At 36.6% G+C, this 24564-nt stretch overlaps 1 protein-coding gene across 3 annotated transcripts in view; it reads right to left on the bottom strand.

The window, feature by feature from the left end:
- Window positions 1–355: 355 nt before the first annotated feature.
- The window catches only part of BTBD9 (BTB domain containing 9), a 110183-nt gene continuing 85974 nt past the window's right edge, over window positions 356–24564 (bottom strand). For 2 of the 3 annotated variants that reach the window (XM_071739364.1, XM_071739365.1), the window contains 3 exons: window positions 23016–23123; window positions 6741–6819; window positions 356–2155 (listed from right to left, as the gene is read on the bottom strand). In XM_071739364.1, coding sequence (XP_071595465.1) covers window positions 1967–2155; window positions 6741–6819; window positions 23016–23123 — 376 coding nt within the window. In that variant the 3' untranslated portion in view covers window positions 356–1966. Of the gene's footprint in view, window positions 2156–3731; window positions 3871–6740; window positions 6820–23015; window positions 23124–24564 lie in introns of those variants that run through there. The other variant, XM_071739366.1, reaches the window with a different exon arrangement.

The raw sequence follows: 24564 nt of genomic DNA on the forward strand, positions 1-24564 counted from the left end.
AAAAATTCTGTTCTTTCTCTGAGAGTGCAGACTCAGAAAAGCTGGCACAAACTTAAAAAAAAAAAAAAGATTTTTAAGCATTCTCTAAAATGGTGACTACTAACAGCTAAGAAGTTATGCCCTTTGCTTATCCACAGCTTGAGAAAAGCAAACCTGTTTGCTGGCTGGCATGAGAATTATCCTGCCTCAGAACTCCCCAGAGTCTGAGGCAGCTGTGGCACGTATGAAAGGTAGCACACATTTTCACCACCAGATGCTCACAAGCCAGAAGACAGCAGTGGGGAGGAAGGGGGTTGTATGGAAATGTTAGAACTCAGCTGCAATTTGGCAATGAAAAATACTATAATACTATTGATAAAGTCTAATCAATTTTATTTGAAACAAGAAAAAGGAAGCTTTTCTCCTTCAAAGTTTCTACTGATTCATTGCTACCACTTGTTATATTTCTTCCTCTTTTTAGCACAAGCAGTATCCAACAGGGAAATTCTCTTAAATTAAGTAGTGTGATAAATTAACATACTATTTTCTATGTTGATATAACTCATTTTATCACTTCAGTTATGCAAAGGAAAACCACATTTATCCTACACTAGCTTTGTTTTCTTCTGACAAGGCTATTTGTCACCACAGGAAATTCCAAGTTCATAATACTGGATAACTGGCATTTCCAATATAATATACTTTGTGAGGAGTAACAACTGCCCTAATCAATTTTGCCAATTACATCTGCATTTGTCTCAATATAAAAGTGCTTTATCCCATACTGAAAACCAACAGAGAGCTCTTCCTTAAAGTCACAGAGCTTTGGAGAATAAGAGCTGCACCATCATCAGTGTGGAAACTCTTAGAATAAGCAAAGTAGCAGGCAATGTGATTCAGAGAGACACAGATGGATAAATTCTGTGATTGCAAAGTAAGAGCCAGACAGATCTTTTACAACACAGTGGAAAAGCATCATATGTTATGAAATTTAAGAGAAATGTTTATGCACACACAACCTTTGTATTTTAGCTCTAGACTAAAACATTTTTTGCTTGGAAAAAAATAAGTATCTGCAAATTCTTCTTTTGTATGCTAAAGAAGTGCTTGCCAGGGGCCAGATGAAGTTCCATTTTTCTAAACCAAATGTTTTTGATGATCTGATGCAATTTTTCTTAAAAATACAGGTAAAAAATAAGTAATCACCTTCACAAGTGAAAAATATGTTCTTCTTCAAGACAAGATCCTTGATTTAGGAATTTCCTTTTTGAGTGTATGAAATGGAATTTTGAACTTTGAAAAGCCAGCTAAGGTCAAGATTAATATAGCATCCATTAATTAGTTTGTTGATATCATGAAAGCTTTTCTTGTCACCCCATGATGAACAGGGAATTTGCATCTCAGCAGGTAAACATGTTTGATGCTTCCTTAATCTACTGCACAGCATTTGCTACAGCCAAAAATAAGAGACAAAACGGAATACAGCGTCAAAACAATTTAGAAAGCAGACTACTTGTTACAAAGGAATACCAATGAAGAGTAACATTTAAAAATAACATATATTCTGGACTGATGTGTTTCATAAGCAATTTTTTTGCATGGAAACCTTCAAGAAACAAATACTTATTTCATATGCCTTACATTTTACTTGTGTCATTTTACATTTCCACTTTAGCTCTGTCTTATTTCCTTCTGTTCTCCTTGCCTTGGTTAGATTAGAGAGGTAGGGTGTTAATGGGGTACTTAATGAAGACTGAAGACCTATCTTCTCCACCCTCAGAGATCAGCCTGATTTGAACAAATTGAGGAGAGTGAAGCAGTCTCTTCTTGTCCTTGGAAAAAGCCTTCTCCATTTCAGCATTTCCAACTTTCAGACATGGTCCCCTTCGTTCACAGAGAAAAGGAAAGAAAAGGTGCTAGCATAAGAAAGTTCTGAATAACTTCATACAGTGTCAGTGGGGCTGCAAAAGCTCTCTTTCCATCTCCTTTATGGTTGGTGAGCATGTGAACGCGAGGTGGATCCAGAAGGGGAATGCAGAGAACTGGTGCTTGCAGCTCGAACAGGGCGAGAAACAACCTGTTGTCCACCAGTCTCTGTTGTTGCCACTTCCTTGCTACTCTCATCCTTGTGGGTACTGTTTTGTGCTGGGCACTCAAAATGCACACAGTGAAACACCTGGAAAGAACAAAAAATGAAGATAAAGCACAACAATTAAATGTTGGCAAAAGCATGATCAAAGTAAGATGAAATCTATATGGAAGTATACAGGCCAGATCAGCGCCAAACTCAAATTAGAATATTTCAGCATGAGGTTAAAAACATCTGTCCATAGGTCATAAATATTATAAAGTCATACAAATCAAGGCTTTCAAATTATACCAGCCTTTACATATGGCACTAAAAAGCAGAAACTGGGTAGAGACTTGTAAATTATTTTTTTCTTTGCCAAGTAGCACCCACTACACAGTATCAGATGACCACAACAATTATATTAATTGTCATAAATGTATTTTATGATATAAATATTTCATCAAAAGACTGAATGTTCATACGTACTAGAAATGGAATTTAATTCACTACTAATATGATTCTATTTCAAGATTGCCCTCTGCTGTAATAGCACCAGTAGCTCTACAGACAGATCCTGCCGTATGCAGAAAGGCACTCAGTGTCCAAGCAGGCTGCTGCTGCTGCATCAGATGAAATATTCCAGTTCAAACAGTGATGGTTTCCTTATGTTTCAAACAATACCTGGGACCACTGTACAGGTGACCTTATCTTAAGAGTAAGATGATCATCTGTTTAAGCATTTTTTCCAATTAATTTTCTACTTTACTTACTCTCACTTCTACTTGGTTCTTGTAGTGCCTGGGAGGAGAAGGGGTAGGAACTCTTAAATCTTGCAAAAATTTCCACATGATTTCCAATTGCTACAAATTGTACTGCTTTGCCACATACTAAACAAATAAATCTCTTCATAGTCATTGAAAATTTGCTATTTTCTCATGCATTGCATGTTTTACAACTAGGACTTTTTGGAATGCATTTGTGACCTCTTCTGTCGTTCTTCGTGCAAGCAGATCATGTCCTTAAAGCTCCTGTCACAAACAAATGTAAACTCTCATAATCTTAACTGGACTTTCCCAGGCCCTTTCAAGTTAATGTGGGCAAAAAGCAAATACCATAAAATAAGACATGGGTAGACCACATATTCATACAAGACTACAGAATATTAATTTTTCTATAATTTCTTCAATATAACTGAAAATCTTAATATTCTTTTTGACCACCCCTGCTCAAGTAGACATTGAGCAGATGTCTGCATTGACATGTTTGCAATAGCCCCTGGATCTTTCCTGAGGTACTAGCTACTTAAACCAAATTCTGACAGAATACATGAATTTCATTAAAAAATATTAACTGTCGCTGTTTTTTTAAATACCCGTCCTATTTCTTTGTGTCTCCCAGCATAAGAATTCCTGCCATTTTTAATACAGATATATAGCGATACGTTTATGTTTCTATATATAAACATGTGCTCACAAAGAGCTATCACTGTACCTTTATATATACATATATGAACAGACTACATATCTACACCTGTACCCACACAAACACAACTGTACACAATGATTTTTCTCTGTATTTGTTCTGGTGAGTTTTTTCCTAAAGCCCAACTAGTTACTACCGTGTCATGAGTTCTCTCCATCTGCTACAGTTCTTGAGAAGCCAATTTTTGCATTCAGCTACACTTTTTGAGAAGCTTCTTTATACTCATCATGCTCCCATGGTTTCTAAAGTGACAGCTATTGCAGTTTTTCCAGCTGCACTTCTCAGTGTTGGGATTTGCAGAAAAGGACATTATCTCCTAGGTGCACACCTGTAAGACACTGCAGCACAGCCTAATGAATGAGATTTCCAAGTTACAAGATTCTGTATTTCTACTGTATTGCACACCAGAAGTGTTTCATATTTAACTTCAATTTACACAGTGATGCATAGTTTTTAAATGCAGCATAGATACCACTGAAATGTAGCTAATACTAATCTATAAAGTCTGACGTACCCGATTCTCAAGTTGTAACTTTCATATTTACCAATTGTTTCAAACTAAATGCTTAATGCTCAGCTTAGCATCTGGAACACAAACAAGCCTGTGAATTTACAACAGTATTTTCAGTTACTCTGCCACCTCAACATATAGAGAATACAGCTTGTGAAAGAAGCAGAGGACAGAACAGTATAATTGAACTTGCCTGCTTCATCCAATATTGCAACCACATACTTCAGAACAGTATCACTAATGCAAATAATCCTGCATGTGTTTCTCCCAAAAGACAGAGATGACAGTTGACATCATCCTCTGATTGATGCCATGTTATATTTCTCTTGGATATTTTAAGAAAGGTCCAACATACAAAGCAGGAAGGCCAAGAACACCTACACTGGTGCAGTAATTTGTAAGACAAAGCTCTCAGCATTAGCAGCCAGGTGTCCTTTCCAGGTCAGTAACAGCAAAGAGGACACAGTCAAAGTATTAGGTGAGCTGCCAGACAAATGACAAAGACTAAGGAAAAATAATCCTTTTCTTTATAAAAGTAGAATGTCTGGAAGCTCAAGAAAACAAAAAGTTACACTGGTAGCATGCTCTAACATAACAAAAGAATATTCAAATGAAGAAAAAAATCTGTGAATCTGCTGTGTTTCAAAACATGGCAAAGGAAAAGAGGAGTTCAGAAGATGGAATAATTCACAAAACAGAGAAATTTAATGGGATTTTTTGCAATTCCAAAAATCAACTCTTCCCTTTGGAAAGTATAGATTGTCTCTCAAAGTTCAAACTTATGTGTTGGTAGAACCAGTAGGAACTATTTTTGTACATATTACAGTAAAAATAATACACTACTATTAGAATTTTTCATTTAAAATGAGAGTGGTTTAACATAAAAAACAACCACCTGTGGTCAAATCATTCTGGAAACTGATTACTATTCTTACTGCAGAGATTACTAAGGCTACAGACTCCCGAACAAAGGGAGACTTGGGTTACACTGTTATTATTTAAACTGGATGCGTGAAAAAATATCTTGCTGCCGTTTTTGGAAAATGAAAATTTATGACAAGATGTTACTGACTATATGTTTAATATGTATAAAAAAATGTAATTTAGTAACATATGTGCATGCTGATGATGTTCCTCCCCTATAAGTTTTATAAGAAATTTTTTTCCTAAAAAAAAAATAAAAAAAGTGTTTGGTACAGATTCCAAAGAATGATTTTTAAAATCTAAATGAATAGCTCTAGCCTAAATTTGCACATATTGTTCATAATTTACACAGTGCTCCATATAAATAACTACAAAGAACATTAAATTCCATGAAAATAGCAACCAATTTGAAATTAGAATTATTTAAAATCCCATTACTATTCAGGGCTTAAAGCTACTTCTGAGAATTATAACTTGGAGGTTATGTTTCTGGCTATATGGACTGGTAATGGAAAGGCCACCTTTATGCACGTACAACAGACCTGAAGGCAGCTTCCTACTCTGTATTTCTAAGAACTCAGTGATTAAGACTGAACTGTACACCATAAGAGACAGTGTTTAGAAAAAAAACAAACCAGTAAAAATTGGTATTCCCAGTTCAGTTGTTGGTCAGCTCCTTTTCAACTGTTTGCTGAGAACTCACGTTGACATCTGGTGGTGTGTATGTTCGCAACAACTGCCCTAAAATCGGACATAACCAATTTTATTTGGTAAATCCTCCAATGCTTAAGAACCAACAACACCAGATGTTAAATATGACCAGAAATCTTGGTTCCTGAGTGGAGAAACTCTAATAACTACAAATGTAACAGTGCTGTCCAAAGCTGACTGTAAAGTGTGAAACTACAATGTGCTTTGTGAATGAACTACATGTGTGGGAAGCAGACATGAACGTAGACACACAGAAGCAGCAGCTTTGGGTGCCTTTTATATTCTTGTCATATAACATTCTAAACTCAGATAGACATACATCTCTTCTTAAATTCACATATTGTAAATTTGTTCCACTAGTGTCAGCTATAAATGTGGACTTCTTCCGAGCCAATACACAACAATTACAAAAGAAGTACAAGTGAAAAAAAAAACCCAACCAGGACGCTATTTGCATTGGCCAATTAGGGCAAAATATAATTTTTCTGTATAAGATTAATTTAAAAAATAATCTTACTTTGGCCACTACTGGTTAACTAAATTACCAGGTATGAAAATTAATTATAAGAGAATCTTATGCAAATAAGATTTTCTTATGAAGAATGGGATTTTTCTTATGTTTTATTCATGAAAAAAGATAATATAAAGGTGATAAAATCAAGTAATCAGAGACTATAGACCTTTCTCTAGTGCATCAAAATGGTATTTTCACCATTCATCAAAATAAGGATTAATTTTAAATGAAACCCAATAGGAATGTTTGATGTCATTGTGGAACAGTCAAAACAAGAAATGATTTACTATCTTTAAAACCCCCAAAATATCTCCCCAATTGGCAACAGCCCTTCAACTCTGTAGGGAAGACAATAACACAGTTCACAAATGTTCAAATGAGGAAAGCATTTATTCTTACTTAGCTAGATTGCCAGAGGAAAAAAAAAAAAAAAAAAAAAAAAAGAAGCAAGCATATTTCAGAAGGCATTATCAATTTCATTGCAAGATATGAAAAACTCTGCTGTTGCATATTCATGAAGAATAAAGGTTTTCTTCCAAGTTCCTTACCTCATTAGCTGTGTTGTGAGTTCCAACTATTCTGATAAAAGATGCAGGCTGTTTATCAAAAGTGATTGTTTGCCAGGACCTACAAAAAAAACCCAGAAAGACATACAAATATTAAACATGGTCACAACAGCTTGCAGTAATATATACAGCAACTCCATGCAAGTGACAGTATGTATTATTATCACTTAACAGGGCTAACAGAGAAACAATTTTCATCACCTGAATTTCCACCACTACTTATCCATTTTTGGTTTAAAGTGTGTAGACTCTGCTTATGTGTTTTCATACATACCTTATGCTAGATAAATAAAATGAAACGCATTCATCTGTTAGCTACTCATGAGAAATCATCAGAGCTTGGTTAAAGAAAATTGGAGTTCTAGGGGAAAAAAAACCACCCAAAACCTCAAAAAACCTCCTCCCACTCAAAGTGGAGCACTGAAGGCAGAGGAGATAAGCTTCCCTCGTGTGGGCCAAGGTCCTACCTGTAACTTATCATATAAGTGACATAAAGCACTTCTTTGCAGTTCAGTTTGTGAGGATTTCCCCATCCTGACAGAGAAGCAGTGGTAAGAACAGACATCCCCCCCAAAACACGAGAGTAACATTTTGGGCTATACTGAAAACACAAGAAGTAGACAGGGACCAGTATCACCTTCCTTCCTCTTTCAAGCTCCTCTGATCCTGGGTGATGTACAACACCTCAAGTAACCCGATACACAGCAGGAAAAGGACAGAAATTTCTACCATACCTTTGTGCCTACAGAACACACTGGCACTAAAGAGGTTACAGTTTGATGCCAGCCTTCCATTCTGCTAGATTTGTACTTGAACACACTGGAATTTAAATAATTTAATCTTCATATTCAAAACATGAAACCTAGATATAGAATTTAACTTTTAAGCAAAACTAGACCCTATCACACAAGGCTTCAGAAATAAAATGTAGTTAAAGGTAGCCCGATTAACTCCTTACAGAAGACAAAACATTGGATAGTTTTCCTGAAAGTGTTCAGAACACCTTCTGAAGTGTTCAAATAAGGGACCAAAGCACCACTGGCCATCAGCAGACTACCCCAAAGTCTGGCAGTATGAACAGTGTTACTGCTGACTATTTGTCTGGTATTTGAATTTTCCATTAGCAGGAAAACCTCACTGTTACACACACATAGTATTTCTGGGTTTAATTTAGTCGACCATTACTTTATCACTGCTGTCAAGTTATATTTTCTTAATGAAGATTATGAGCTCAATCAAGACCTAATTTCAAGTAGTTTACTGGTATTGTTGCATGAAATAATGGGTATAATTAGAATTACTTATCATAATAGAAAGGTGCAGTCTATCAGGCGTTAGAGGTACAGCAGTTACTCATCTAACAACATGGTTTATTTATATCCCTCCTGTGGCTATGTCCTCCTTATTTTAAAGCTCAGGCTCTTTTCTCAAGCTTTCAGTAAAATATGAGAATGGACTGTTTTGTTCACTGTCTCACAATGTGGAGGAGTATTATGATGTAAACATTTTTTTTTGCCCTAAACAGAACAATTCTGTTTGAGTTTTCTTCTTCTATTACCCTAGTACAGTCACTCTAAGTTAATCTTCATGGGCAAATGTACTTGTTACCTTAAGACAAAGAGCTCCAAAGAGGAGTGGGTGGGACAATCAGATGATTACAACACCAATACTCATAACAAAGAATTGCCATAGTTTGCATTATGCCTGTGTTGTCACTTTTACACACATGCATTGGATGCAAGAAGAATTAATCAAATTTCTGTGTTTAGTGATTTGAAAAAATATTCCAAAGCTATTCCATATAAAAGTGGATATAGGCTTTTAAGAACAGCCTATGCCTTACTAGCCTCTAGAGTTTGGGTTCCGTGAAAAGAAAATAGGTTAATTTGGGATCAGAGATCAGAATATAAATGGGTCTGTGTTTATTTACAGTACATCTGAGCACTGGTCAAATACTGCAAGAGCTCAGTGCAGATTTTCCAAAGGTGGCAGTAAATGCTCTTGTCTCCTGTTTGAAGTGACAATGAGAAAGCTGATGCACCTGTCTGGGAATAGAGCTGAAGAACATGACAGATACTGAGAGGTTTAGAAACAGGGCTCTCTGAACATCCTTTTGACAACACACTTCTAGATCAGCTCCTCCAGGAAGCTCCCAAGTTCTTCTGCTTGCCCCCACATTACAAGTCCTTATCTTCTGCTTCAATGCTATTATTAGGATTGGACTGTAATTAATCTTTTAATAATAAAACATGACAAAGACTAAAATAGGGATTTGAGACTTGAAGGGAGACAGGTTTCAGTAAATTTGGTCCTAAAAACATTTATTGCTTTGTTATGTGTCCATTGTATTCCTTTCCCATTGGAAAAATAAAGTAAATATTATAGATGATTTGTAGAAGCATTATTAAAATTCAAGTTATTAAAACTCAAGAATATTGCCACCAGAGAATTAAGACTTGTTTGGGTAAACTAAGTGACCTAATTTTCTCATTATTTCCTTAGCAAAAAGGAAAAAACAAAGTAGAAAACAAGCCAAATGGATCTGGAAGAAGTCACTTTTGAAATAAGCAAGACAAACTCTCTTCATTAGACAGTTACACTGGTTTAAAGTGTAATAGTACATTTGAGAACATGGATATATACAAAGGAATACCTCCCAGTACAGATATAATTATACAGCAGAGATAATTTATGCAGTGTAACTTCACCCAGATGGGAAGAAAAATTAGTGACAACATTATCAAGGTATATCTGCCTTTTTTTTTGCATTTTTTTGCTGATATTGCAAATTCAGTAAGACTCCTACTTATTTATCAAGCCATAACAATTGCTCAGTGGTGCTGCTCGATTAAATTTAAGACATCATAGGTAAGCCTTAAGTTTCTTTATAGTCCTTTACTACCAGTTATCTCTTCTGGTGCTTTTGTAATAATTTCATTTGTTTTGATTGAAAAACATAAACCATTGATTTTCAGGGTTTCAATTTTTTTACATATTCAGGAAGCGCTGATATTTTTTTCTGCTTTCATGCCTGTCTAGCTGGTTGATTCATTTTAGACTTATCAGTTAATATGCAGAAGTTCTGGTCACCACTTCTACAACAGAAAAAATCACTACCTCAAGATGAAGTTTATATTTTAGGACTAGCAGCCTACTCAGATTTATTCCAGGGTCCTCAAGCTGAAATGCAGCACAAGTTGTTTGGCTAGCAAAGGTCCCCTGATACCACAGCTCCATTTTCCAAAAGAAATTAGCCTTGTTTCAGTCCTGTGGTGTTTTATTTAACACTTTACACCTCACCTCAGCCACCCTACTTCTAAGTGTCTCGTTCTGCCAAACTCCCCTAAGGAAATGCAGTAATTGATGATTAGCATTCCAAAGCCATGCTTGCATCCTGTAAGCCTGTCATATTTAATTACATTTTAACTATATGCGTCTCCTATAATAGCCTGAACATAATTTAGATAATTATCTTTTGCTCTCTTATTCTCTGACTCTGCCTGTCTCACTTATTGCTCCTTGCCATGAAAATCACTTTCTCTGCTCAAACATATAAACAGACTCTTGGGCCAAGTGCTTTCATCCCTCCAACAGCAACAGCTGCCACTGAAAACTCAGTGGCTTTGCACATACCACAATCTCTTCACCATATTCTATTTAGAGTAAGAAGAAAATCATTAGAAACCCCTCCACTTTCCTGTTTCTTCCTGTCTTTTTCTTTACTAGGCTATTGCAAGAAGACTGCAAGAAACACTGATGTGCAGGTAGATTATAACAATAGCTTGCTATTGCTTAAACTATCTATAGCTCCAAAATAGCAGTTTACCTCTCAAAGAATTAAATGGCTTTTCTCAGCATTTGGAATACTTGCCTAGTTATTTTTATGAAAAGCTGCTATCTTGCTAAAGATTTATTACATATAATAGGATATAAATAGTGACCCTTTCCTCTTCCTTCTCTTCCAGAAAGAACAGATTAAGAAAGAAGTGGAAGTTTATCTTTTATTGAGATTTGCTAATGAGCCTCTGGCTTTACAGAATGCTACTACACCGTGGGATCACTGGTAGTCACTGACTATAGCTGAAACCAAGTTCAGGCCAAAGATATATAAAAAAAGAGCTGTTACATGTAACTAACATTTATCAAACTGTACTACCAATACGGTCATTTTGGTTTGTTTTGGCTAAGCATATACATTTTGTGTGTACAGCTTGTCTCTCCTCACTTTCCAAATACAACCCCCATTTTTTGTTCCTCACTCCAAGAGGAAACGGGTCAGCAAAGCAGGGTTAGAAGCAAATGTGGAAATGACACACCCTGAAAAATGTCAGCTACCAGCAAGTAACCTCCATCTGGTTTTCTAATGCTTGTCTCATGTATGCCTTCTTCTACAGTGACAAAACACTTAGCTTATTTGGTTGTAAACTTTTTCAACTGTGACTACATTTTTAAAAAATGAAACACAGCATTCATTATGATGGAGCAATGAGGAACTATTTGTAAAAGCTGACAATAGGAAGAGTTGTGATGTCTTTACATACATCAGCCTGGTGATAGTGCTGATACAAACAAGACAGCAAGTAACTAGCATGTGATGCTGCCAAATAAAACTTACGTGCACATAAGCAAGCCATCTAAGACTCAAGAAGTACCACAATATGCTTTGCGTGTGTTACAACCCTCGCCTTATTAATCAAACCATACTAACATCTGATATGGAATACTTAGAAAATAAAGACAAAAGTATGCACTAAAAATGGTGTAATAGACATCGTTACACAAGTTTTTATAAAATACCAAAAAGGCCTACAGCTTCCTTACAAATTGCCTATAAAACCGTGTTTTTCACCATAAGAGTACTAAGTAACAAAGGAAGTAATAATCCCTCTCTCCTGATTAACCTGTAATTTAACATACTAATTCAGAGTCAGACCCACAAAGCACACAAGTCAAACTGGGTAGCTGGCTGAGCCATGACTTTTCCATCCAACTACCCAAGCCACTGAGGGGGAAGACAAAGCATGGGAAAGAAAATACTGTGAAGAATCAAGTCATCCACATTTTTGGTTTTTAAATTAAAGTCAAATTAAATGCATTTCTAGCCATGACAGCACCCTTTCAAGAGGTAACCTCTCAAATGTGGTACTTCTAAGGAACCGTGGAAGATTCAAGCTAGAAGTAACAGCTTTCTCTCTGAAGCTCTTGGAGAGAGAGGCAAAACTCACCTAATAATGTCTGTTGGTTATATTTATGCTGTAGTCAACTGGTAAGATAGGAAATCCACCTGATACAAACTAATCAGGAAAAAACCAACCAACCAACCAAGATTGGTTCCAGAATAAGTGTGAGACTAATAAATACCACATAACACCTGTCACAATATTTATTACATAATGGCTTTATCAACAAGTAAAAATATGTATTCCCACCTTTTGGGAAGAAGCCCCTCAAAAGTTTTTATTATAAATGTAACAGGAACACATATATTCTAAAGGAACATGTAATTCTGAAAGCATTGGAACAAAATTTGTAGTTATTTCTGCTCTATGATTAGTCCCTCCCACCAATCCAAAGAAAATACCTGCTGTAAGACTACTTTGCTGAACTGCTATAAACATTTTATTGCACTAAAGGATTTACTTTAGAAGCCAAATGTGGGCTTGATAAAGCAGACCTATTAGAATAAAATTCTGACATAAAATAGATTTAATGAAGTCTATACTGACTTTCTGACATCTTTATAAAGCTTCTAGTGTAAAAGACTCCTTTATAGTAACCCCTGCTGTCACAGTCTCACTTGCTGTTTTAGAAAAATATTAAATAAAGAAAATGTTACAATATACTCGAATTAAGCAATGATAAAGCTGACGGTAAGAATTATTTTTCTCACTCAATGTAGCAACCAATTTTCAAATATATCCCCATGAAAATGTAGGCAACCAGCAGAATTTTTGTACTGCATAAGCTGTGTACTTGTATGATTTAGCTTCCTTGCACATTTTTTTCAGTTGCAACAGACTATCTTACTGTATGTATAGAAATACAGTTTATATTTTTAAATCTTGCACCAAATTAAATTATTAGACATTTGCTGGCAACTGTCTTGCAAAATGCCATGAAACAGATTTCTACAGCAAGAACTGTGCATGTAGTATCTATCCTTGGGGGTGGCATTGGTGGTAAACAAAGGCTGTGAACTTGAGTAACTTGACCCATGAGTTCATCTCACACACTTACACATAAACCAGGGCACACATGCAAGATGACAAGCTTGCATATTCCTAGGGATTGAACTGGTTTTGTTGTGCTTACTCATTACCAAGTTACTGCTCTTGATGTTCATGTAGACAGCAAAGATATGAAAAGCCATCCAACACATTAGCATACCCAGTAATACAACTAGTGAGATGTTTTCAACTCCCCCCATAATCCTAAAACAGACTTTAAGCTATTTTTATTATATAACTTTTCACACCAGTGGAACAGTTGATTAACAGCAAATATATAAGCAATATTTTTAGAGATATAAGACAGAATCATGCTCTCTATTAATCAATTCCTTTGTAGCATGTAGACTAAGACTGTATTTATCATGCTTCTCTCTTATATTTTCTTGGGTGTGATTTCATGGCCAGCTCGTAAAAATTTCACTTTTATAGCAACCACCCTTCTATTACTGTCGATAACATCTAATTGACATGTCAAACCTCCAAGGAATGCAGTAAATTGAACCACAGCTTCTAAGAAGAACAAAACAGTAAAAAAAAAACCAAAACAGGATGTACCCTCCTCATAACAGCAATACAAACATACTGAGGTTTGCTAATGGAAGGGAGGAAAACTGTAACCCTTTCTCCTACCACACTGAATTATCTATTAACCTTAAGGTCAGAAAATACAGCCTCGTGGCCTCTGACTGAAACTTGCCTAGAAAAAAACCTGAACCTGCATCTATGGCTGCAGTTATTTTAGGAGTGACACTAAACTGAACTAAGTAGAAAAAAACACCAAAAGCAACTTCTGCATCTGTTACTTTGTTACAGAACAGAAAAAATATAGCTCCTCTCCCAATAGTTTCAGATAAACTAAATTTTAGTATTTAAATTGTAACTCCATACCTTAAAAAATTATGGTCAAAAACCTGGGTAGAATTAAATAATATAATTTTAAAAGCAGAAGAAAACTGATTCATGATGAAAGAGCACAAAATAAAGCCAGGCAAAACTTTAAGTAGCAACCAAGGCAAAAAGAAAATGGCAGAATGTATAAATACATAGCTGAAATGCATGAAACCCATTAAGAAAGAAAAACTGATTCACAGATATACAAGAAAAATAATGGAATGAAATTAGGTAATATGATGTTCAGTACTGATACCGAGAAAAATTTTTTTTACTGTGGGAACTCAGCGTGACAAAAAAGCAAAGAGCAGAATGGAAGCGTCATGCCTTTAAATATATGAAACAAGCTGACAGAGCACTATTCTAAAAAAATACACCACATATCATATAGTGTAGAAATCTCCAAAAGATGAACCCAAAAGATATAATAATTCTTCAGTTTTGTGCTTCATATGTATAGTCTGTACTTGTGAAAACATTACTGTGAATAATTCAGTGGCTGCACAGATCTCATTGCAGGATGTTTGTAACATAAAAGTCCATCCCTGTTTTGGCCAAGAAGAGCAAATGTCTACTTTTCAGATCCTGAATATCAACAAGCTAATGAGGGCACATCTCTAGAAGTGATGCATTAACATCTGACTGGCCTCTTAACTATACAAGGAGATTTCAACAGTTGTTATACTTAATGGCTGTGCCTGTAAGAAAGGGCTACAAGCAAAATAGTAATTTATGATTTAGCTGGTGAACATTTGGGCATCTTCTGTTCATTGGGATATAAAGTCTTATGCAACAGTGATTTTCAATGTAAATAAACATAACTGTAAAGCAACGGTTCATGTATTAGGCATTCCTTTCTTATCTCAGGCATTTAAATAGGCCAGTTTCACAGGAGATACTTACAATATGAATAACCCTCTTGTAGTAATATTTATCTATAAAGATGCTGAGAGTGTGCACTTGTGTGGGTGCCCCCACACATGCAGGTGTGCACATGCATGCAGACATTTTCAAAAGAGAGATTATGACTTGGTGAAGGCAATCAAATCTACTGCCACCATATGATCCTTCAGTAATACAAAAGCAGTAATCCACATTGTTGAGTCCTTACCCAGAGGCTGCAAATTTGCTCCCGTGCTGAGTGAAAAAAATAAAAACCACTTTGCTTAACAGGATGCAAGAGAGTAGTATTGTCATCCTAGTAAGAAAATTAGGATTTCTGTTACATTAAGCAGATTTGGCAATAGTTGGCAAAGACCTCTTAAAACAACAGGGTTTTCCAGATTTGCTTAATGCTGTAGGTCAAACTGGGATGCAATTGTTTACAAGGAGGAATATTTAAGTATTCTTAGTCTGTATAAGCAATCAATCACAGAAGAAAGGATGGTAGAACTTAAAAATATCTGAGAGGGCCAAGATACACTTCAGTAAAGATGAACAACAGAATAAACTTGAACGAGGAATAAATCTAAGAGGAAGTTTTCTTACACTTCCTAAGAGCTTATCCACGGGTGAAATAAGCACAATGAAATTCCATAGCCTATATATACAATACACCTATTTATATTATTACCTTGAAATATTTTTACTGGCCTCCAAAGAAACATTCAACTCCTCAGTGGCACAGGAGAAAAATTTAATACCCAAACCAAACGGGTACTCGTATTACAGGTATTATTTGATATTGCTTTATTTCTCTGAGGCAGAACTGAGCTAACATCCAAACTGTAGCCAGAGTTATTGTGATGTTTTCTTCACTCTCCTCACAGTAATGTGCACGAAAAGGAGCTGAGAACGCATCAGCCAAATTGCAAAATAAGGCAAAGCAAAAATGCACATGGCTCATGCAGAGCTGCAGTGATGTAAGCATAGGGCAAATCTTTCAAGGGAGACTCAGACACAGCAGTTCCCAAGTCCTTGCCGCTCTGTTCAAGGGTCATTCAAAAGTTCCATGGTTGAAAAGCAACTGCAAGGAACTAAAGACAGAAGTGGAAAAAAGAAAAGACAAAATAAAAACTGGAAAACATTCTTGTGATCGGGAATCATTGTTAAGAAACAATTTAAAAGAAGCTAGAATTTTCTTCAATCAAACTAAACTCAGCTGAAATATAAGCCAGCACATGAAATGTCAGATGCAGAGTTTCTATGCTTCTTAAGGACTCCTAATACTGTGAAATGGAATACAATGCTGGTTTCTCTCTGTGAAATCTTAACTCTTCATGCTTAATAGAGCAAGTTGGATCCTCTTTCTTCGTTCACCGTGTTAAAATCCTTCAAAATGAGAGCATGTAAACATAAGATGAAATATGTACTTCAATGTCTCTCTTGTTCAGGGCTTTTAAGCTCAGTAATTACATAAAATGATCCTTTATATCTGTCTGACTTGCTACAGTAGGCATTACTGGCAGTATAATAAACAGATTAATGAATACCCTCTATTTTTGTGACATGAAACTTAAGTTGGAGCTTAACAATGCAGCAATTTCCTAGACATCTTGCTTGAATATATTTTTCATCATTGTATTTTATGAATGTGGCTACAATGAATTCGGCAACTGGAGGAGGTGGCATCTGGATTTCACTGAGTTGTTATGAAATTTGCTTCATAGGATGAAGTCTTGTCTAAACTCCCTGTTTGACAATGCAGATACAAGAGCAGTTCTTTTTATCCTGTTCTACGCTACCACTTGGGAGCTCAGACATGAGACAGAATTAAGGATTATACCACAATCAATAAAAATGTTATTTTTGTCTCCCTAGGTATTACAGTACAGAAGATGCATGAAATACTGATATGAAGCAACAGGAAGCAACATAAGCATAAAGGCAAGAGGGCTGAGGAATGTTCAAGGTGTTTTATTATGAGAGAAACAGTCCTATGAAAATGAGTAAAGAGCAGAATGAATGAAAATTAATATGACTGGATTCTAGAAATGGCATCATAAAGTGAAGGAACTACAGCAGGAAAAAGCTGCTATGTTTTTGCCCAAATATAAGGAACTACATACAGGAGCACATAACATACCACATGCACTCGTGAGGAAAGGTGTTCACACACTTCAAATACTACCACTACAATAAAAGCAATAATCACATCTTTATAGAGATTAGCCTGTTATCACAAACATATAGCCAGAAAGAAAAATCCAAAATTGAGTTTGCCACTAAACACGTGTAATGCCATATTTTCTCACTTAGTCCATAGATAACATGGAAAACACTCTCCTGTACATGTGAAGAGTGGTTTAGAATTGTTAAGTGTATGACCTCGATCTAAGTTTTCTTCCCCTGTGATTTATCATGCAAAATACAGCAGTGGCTGAAAACTGGAAATACACATCATAGGATCAAAATATGAAGCACTGGACAAGAGCAATAAACCACAAAGTTGAAAATTATTATTGAAATACCAATTAGAAGGCTGCTAATAAATTTTGTTAATGAATCTTGCATCCATAGCCCAAAGGGCTTTTCATGTGAAAGTACTAATTACATTCAGACAAAAAAAAAATTGAGGGAAACTGAGCTGGGAATTTAGGATTTAAAATAGCTATTATATAATAGAAAGATAATAAGCAATGGAAAGGAAAAATTAAGCTTGGAAGTTTTTAAACATCTATCATAACAGCAGTATACTTGTAATAACATGCAACGAGTCCATCAGGAAAAAAAAAAAAAAAAAAAAAAAGATATAATGCATTATGTCATAAAGGTTCTGAATATGAAGTTATCTTCTCTGCAAGAAAATTGTAAAACTCTCCCAAACCAGCCATGCAGACAGTCGATACCACCTGCTTTAGAACCACCCCATCAATAAACAACACTTACTGTCTCCCAAATTCTGTAAGAGTATTAGGCCTTTTTCCTGCTGGGGAATTGAACATGGTATGTTTGCTGCCAACGAGTCAGATCCATCCCACAATAACTATGCAGGAGAACTTTAAAAAATGGTACTGAGTTTATAACTGTCATGAGAGGCTGTTTCATATTCGTCTTTACAGGGCTTATTTTATCAAAAGTGCCATTAACTCTGAGGTCTGACTCTTACTGGCCTTTGCTATCTTCTGTTTTTCATTTGACTTTCAGACTCTTTGTCAGCAAATTCTTCTAACAAGTGCAGGTCTCTATTGCTCAACACTAACACACTCAAGCCCACTTATCATAAATGTTTTAAAAAATAGAATTGTACATGACTGTTTTTCATTACTGTCATACTGTGTAGAGAAAAACAGCTTACTGTAGAAAAGGAAAAAAAAATAGCCTCCATAGAGCATTTGAAAATTGACAATTACACAACCAGTATGCATTAATTGCCTCCCACTTAAGGAAGGTACACAAGCTTCCCTTGTGAAGATAGCAAACATCCAGTTTCTGTCTTCAGCTTTTTCAAACTGGGAGAGGGCTAGGAGCAGCCTGTCAGTTCCTGGCTTTGAGCATTAAATTATTAATTTACACAAAATACTGCATTAAAAATACCTTTAAAACAACTCAAAGCAGCACACTGCTAGTTTAAAGGGGAAGTTCAGAAGTCAGTAGACTGCCAAAACCAATATATACAATTCAAACATAGTATAATTTTCTTACTTATAATTTTGCTTGCCACTATCCGTCATCAAAGGTGTCTACTGAGGTCTGTGTCTGCTACCTTTATAGTTAATCCCACCCCCTTATGCCAGAGATTCAGAAAAATTATTTGGAGACCTCATAGGACACTTGCAAAGCAGTGAGCTAATGACTTTCACAAAGGACAGTAACTCCACTGAAAAACTGGCTAGATAGAAAGCCAGACAGCAAAACCCAAAGGAAACAACTCTTACACACAGGTCTCTGAAGTCAGGAAAGTGAATAGAGAATATTGTCACAGAATCATAGAACAGTTTAGGTAGGAAGGGATCTTAAGGATCATCTAATTCCAATCCCCTGCAAGGGCAGTGACACCTCCCCCTAGACCAGGTTGCTCAAAGTCCCATACTACCTGGCTTTGAACACTTCCAGGGAGGAGGCATCCACAACTTCCTTGGGCAACCTATTCCAGAGTTTCATCACCATCACAGTGACGAATTTCTTCTGATGTCTAACCTAAATGTAACCTCTCCCACTTTAAAGCCATTACCCCTTGTCCTATCTCTACATGCCTTCATAAAAAGTCCCTCCCCTGCTTTCCTGTAGGTCACTTCAGGTACTGGAAAGCTGCTATAACATCTCCCCAGATCTTACTAGCAAAGTAAATTTTCTTATTACAAGTATTCTGTCCCTTTAAATGTGGACCTCTGTGAGAAATTCTCCCAAGTTTTAACTCCATCCACTTTCATTTGGTATTGCAACATATCCTTCATAGAAAAGCAAGTGAATTATTTTTCTGGATTTTACTGCAGTTTATTCAACATAGAACTAATGCCAGAAAGGGTAAACCTAGGATTTCAAGACCTTATTAACCGCCTACACTGCACTCACAGCTCCAAAATTTGTAAGAAAAACAGATGCAACTTGGAGTATACTTTTTTTGGGGAAGAATTAGTATTTCAGCCACACATAAATTCATGTATAATGATTTCTAGTTGACTGTTGCTCTAAGAGGTACTTGTAGTCAAAGAGGCAATCACAGCCCTATGCAAGGACATATATGCTTCTCATTTTTTTTAAACAAAGACACATAAAGCCTAAGTGATGAAAATTTTTTTACCAATCAGTCCTCTTCAGCCTGGGATGTCAAAGTACTCATTAAAAAAAAAAAAAAAAAAAAAAAAAAGTAGTAGTAGTATTTGGCTGAGACGAAAAATAGTTGCAAAATTTGACCACATTAGCAAAATTTGTTTTGTTTCTTTCTGGTGAGAGCGGGTACAGAATTCATAACCACATGGAGAATGAAGAGATGAAGGTACTGTTGCTTCCACCCTCTTACACTACTGCTCATTGGAGAAATCTTTAACTGTCTACCTAAACCTGATGATGAGCCATATCCAGGCACAGTAGAGAAGCTTGATTCTTGCTTTTCTTTGGGGAGTGCCTGAATCACTAAACTAAATGGCATTTAGAGGCAGTTTTCTCTCTGTTGGAGCCACACTGTTAGCATAAAATACCAAGGCATTCCAGAAACAAGGAAGAACAGAGACAGGGAAACAAAATAATAAAAAATTAAAAAAAACAAAAAAAAACAAAAAAAAAAAACCAAAACAAAAAAAAAATCTTGTATCCAGCATCAGTATTTTTACCATTACACTATGAAGGTAAACCAGACAAACTGTACCACACTTACCTTAATACAGCATCTTTGTATTTCTTTCAAGCAGATAGTTGCAGAAAGCGGTAGAACACTAAATCTGATAATTTCAAAATTAAAGACTGGGATTTTGCTAGCTGGATGCACGTCTGTCATAGCAAGAAGTTAGGCAAAATACAGTTCTCTAATCCACACGAAAACAGTCCTTGCAGCCATGGCTTTGACAGCTTCCAGAGCACCTATGTTTTGAATCGAGATCTTGAAAGTATACCATGAGAAGGCAGCTGTCTTGCCCAACGTTAAGACTTTAAAAAAGTAGTGTTGTTTGAACATGGTGAATAGACACTTGAACGGGGCAGTCAATCAGCAGTTCCCTATGCACTGTGCATACTTAAGCAACTGCTCTTTTTGACTGCTTTAGGCTATTAGTATCAAAATGTACAAGGAAAAATGCAAAAAGACTTTTTTTGTGTGTGTGTGTGTGGTTTCAGCCTTCTAGTGTTCCCACTGCTAGAGGCAAACCAAAAGATGAATTTTATCTATTACACTGAGATGCCTTTGACAATGAGTCAATCTCCTTTTCTCTTTTTCCGCAAACCTGCAGGCAGAACATGGGTTTTCTGCTCATCAATACCCTGTCCTTTACAGACAGTGAAACAACACTGCAAGGTCTCTCCCACCAATACATCTGGATCACATTGTAATATGTTTAAACTGCACTACTTGTTAAGAGATGGAATATAAATGTTAGAAAAATGTGTAACAGCAGTGTTGCTAGAAAGAACTGAATAACTCTCTTGCCTGATATGACAAACTGCTATGACAAACTGAGCAAGAGACCTACTTAGAAAAGCCAAAGCTCAGTTAGAACTAAATCAAGCCAAGGAGATCAAGGGAAATAGCAAAAATGTCATAGGTATATTAACAGCAAAAGGCAGCCTAGGGAAGGTGTGGGTCGCCTCAGAAAGGAAACAGATGAACTAGTTACAAGCAATATGGAAAAGGCTGAGGTTCTCAATGAGTCCTTTACCTCATTCTTCACTGGCAAGGGCATCAGCAAGACTCCTGAAGTCACAGATGACTATGGCAAGGACTGGAAAGAACTGCCAGTTTAAGTGAAGATCAGGTTTGTGACCATCTGAAGAACCTGAAGCTGTACAACTCCTGGATACAACCCCGGGTACTGAGGGAACTGGCAGATGTGGTTGCTAAGCTGCTGCCTATTATATTCCAAAAGTCATGGCAGTCTGGTGAAGTCTACCCTGACTGGAAAAGGGGAAACATAACCCCTATTTTCAAAATGGAAAGCAGGAAGATCCAGGGAACTACAGCCTGGTCAGTCTCACCTCTATGTCCTGTAAGATCATGGACTAGATCCTGCTGGTACTGTTGGAGCAGAAGAATAATGAAGAGGTGTCTGGGTGTAATCAATGCGGCTTCACCAAGGGCAAATCATGCCTGACAAAACTTGTGGCCTTCTGTTCAACATCTCTGTCAGCAACATGGACAGTGGCATCGAGTGCACCCTCAGCAAATCTGCTGATGACACCAAGCTGTGACACACTGGAGGGAAGGGATGCCATCCAGAGGGACCTTGACAGGCTGGAGAGCTGGGCCCATGCCCACCTCACAAAGTTCAACAAGATGAAGTGCAAGGCCCTGCATCTGGGTTGAGGCAATCCCAAGCACTGATACAGGCTGGGCAGTGACTGGCTCTGCTCTTGTGAGACCCCACCTGGAGTACTGCATCCAGTTCTGGAGCCCCTGTTACAGGAGGGACATGGATGTGCTGGAGTTTGTCCAGAGAAGGGCCATGAGGCTGGAGCACCTCTCCTATGAGGCCAGACTGAGAGAGTTGGGGTTATTCAGTCTGGAGAGGAGAAGGCTCTGAGGAGACTTATTGTAGCCTCCCAGTATCTGAAGGGGGCCCACAAGAATGCTGTTGAGGGAATTTTTGCGATGTCAGGTGGTGACGGGACTAGAGGGATTTGATTTAGATATTAGGAAGTTCTTCACCATGAGGGCGGTGAGACACTGGAACAGGTTGCCCAGAGAGGTGGTGAAAGCCCCACCCCTGGAAGCTTCTAAGGCCAGGTTGGACAGGGCTCTGAGCAACCTGATCTAGTGGGAGGTGTCTCTGCCTAAGGCACGGGGTGTGGAACTAGATTAACTTAAAGGTCCCAACCCTGAAAATTCCATGATTCTATGAGATACATCTCTGAAATTGTAAAATCAATTTTGTTTTGGTTGGCACAAATACAGGCAGGTGGGGCTGCCCCATATGAGCTGAGGACTTCAATTTTGTCCCAGGAAAGAAAGCATCTTACAGTAAACTAACTCAGGAAAAAGGAAGGAAATAATATTTTTTTAAGTCTGAGCTTCCCTGTGATCAGCTAGGAGATCATATCCTATCAACACTGAGTGAACGCTGAGCACACCTAGTTTCTGGATATGTAATGTGTAAATTTACAGCCTGTATTTTCAGTCCCATAACAGGTATATTACTAATTCCTTACTTGGAATTAAAACGATCAAATTGTTTAAAAAAGCTATCCACCCTGAATTACTCTACCACACTAGAAGAACGTGTTTTGTCAGCATACCCAACAACAACAGGAAAGCTAATGGAGAGCATCCATTCCTGATATTTTCAAGGGTCTAAAGTTAGTTATCTGCAGGTTATGCAATGAAAACTATTTTCACAGAAAAAAAGTGACCTACATAAGTACTGAACAAAAATATAAAAGCAGAAAACAACAATGCACACACAAAACAAAACCAATCAAATAAAAGAAAAAACCCAAAACCCCAAATGAACAAAAAACCAAAACCAAACCAACCAACCCAAAACCCACAACCCAATAAAAAATTTCCAGTTGTGACTTTAAGCAAGTAAGTGGAAAAGATTAAACTCACTTGCAGGAAATTTTTGTGCGATCGGCCACCATAGTCCACTGCTGCTGATTTGTTGAAACCTCAATGTAGTAGCTGTAGCTCCGATCATCACAGTCCCAAAGCAGCAGCCTAAGTATGAAGAAGTTGAGTGATAAGTAAAATATACAATAAATCAAACTGCTTAAATTTTCCAGTCCTTTATTCTCTCTTCGTAATCCTTTTTAAATTTAGCTCTTTCTTTTGGATTTATATACAATGTCTTCACTATTTCTGTGACCTCAAGCTTCAGCATCTCTATTCTTATTATCCTTAGGCAAATAACAGACTTACAGCCTTAAAAATAACAATCTCACTAACGTTAATATATTGCACTTACTAATTTATTTTAAATTTATTTGAAAGTCAATAAATGATCTAATTTATTTGGCATGTGGCATTGCCTGCTTTAAACCTGAACCAAAGATTGTTTGGAAAAGTACATTTATAAAGGAAAAGAAAAAAAGGACTCTGGTGACTAGATTATGTCTTCTTAGCTGAACTCTATTTGATAAATTTATCAGAACTGTTAATAATAACAAAAAGCAAATAAGGAAAATGGGAATTCCCAGTCCTAGTTATTCATAATATGTGGGGGAAAAAAGCACTGAATTATTGACAAAATTGTTAAAAATAAGAAAAAGGAAAAAAAATAGGTCTCAAGGACTCATTCAACAGTCTTTCTTATGAACATGCAGCCCTTCAGGAAGGACACTAAATGACATAATGAGCAGCCTCCAGTTTCCATACTTGTCTCACAGAAAAAAGATCTAAAGTATCAGGAATGTGATTTACCTGTAAGTATGAAACTCTCAAAAATCACATCTGGCAAATGTTGTATTCTCTTTGCTTTTCTGTATATGGAGATCATCCTCCTCTTACAAGAGATATTTGAAACCTTAACATTATTCCTCAATTTCATTTAATTTCTAAGGATGAATTAAAAATAAGAACCTTGCCCCTCTCTTCCTCTCTCCCTCAGTGGATGGGATTGAGATATATGTACTTAAAAAGAGTAGCACAGAACACCTTCATTAGCAAAAGCCACAAAAATTTCTATGCAGCATGTTTGTGAAGCAATATGCAATATTCTTTTTTTCAGTAAAGTACCCAAAAATGACAAGAGGGTTCTTACAGAAGTTTAAGGGGCAGTGGACTAGCAAGAACAAAGGCAGATAGTTACAGTTTCTTCTTTAGAAGTAGTTAAGTGTTGTCCATATTTTGATTAATAGGTGTGGGTTTGCCTACATTCTGCATCAAACAAATGCTTGATGTCATTCCACTGATGAGCAGGGTTTAGTTTAGAAAAATTAATTGCTGTTCTTACTGTTTTCATATAAACTCAATGGCTAATCTGATATCAAAAAACAAAATTTCAAAAATCTTTTGTATTCCACTTAGAGGTGACTGGATGCAGTTTTTCAATTGCAATATTCCAAGGCAACAATGCACATTAGATTTATCATGGAAAATTGTTTTGCTGATTTTATTTTAAAACTCTTCTTCTCTGAACCCTTACTCAACACACTAATGG

The sequence above is a fragment of the Heliangelus exortis genome, chromosome 3, assembly GCF_036169615.1.
Source record: "Heliangelus exortis chromosome 3, bHelExo1.hap1, whole genome shotgun sequence".
Classification (NCBI taxonomy): domain Eukaryota; kingdom Metazoa; phylum Chordata; class Aves; order Apodiformes; family Trochilidae; genus Heliangelus; species Heliangelus exortis.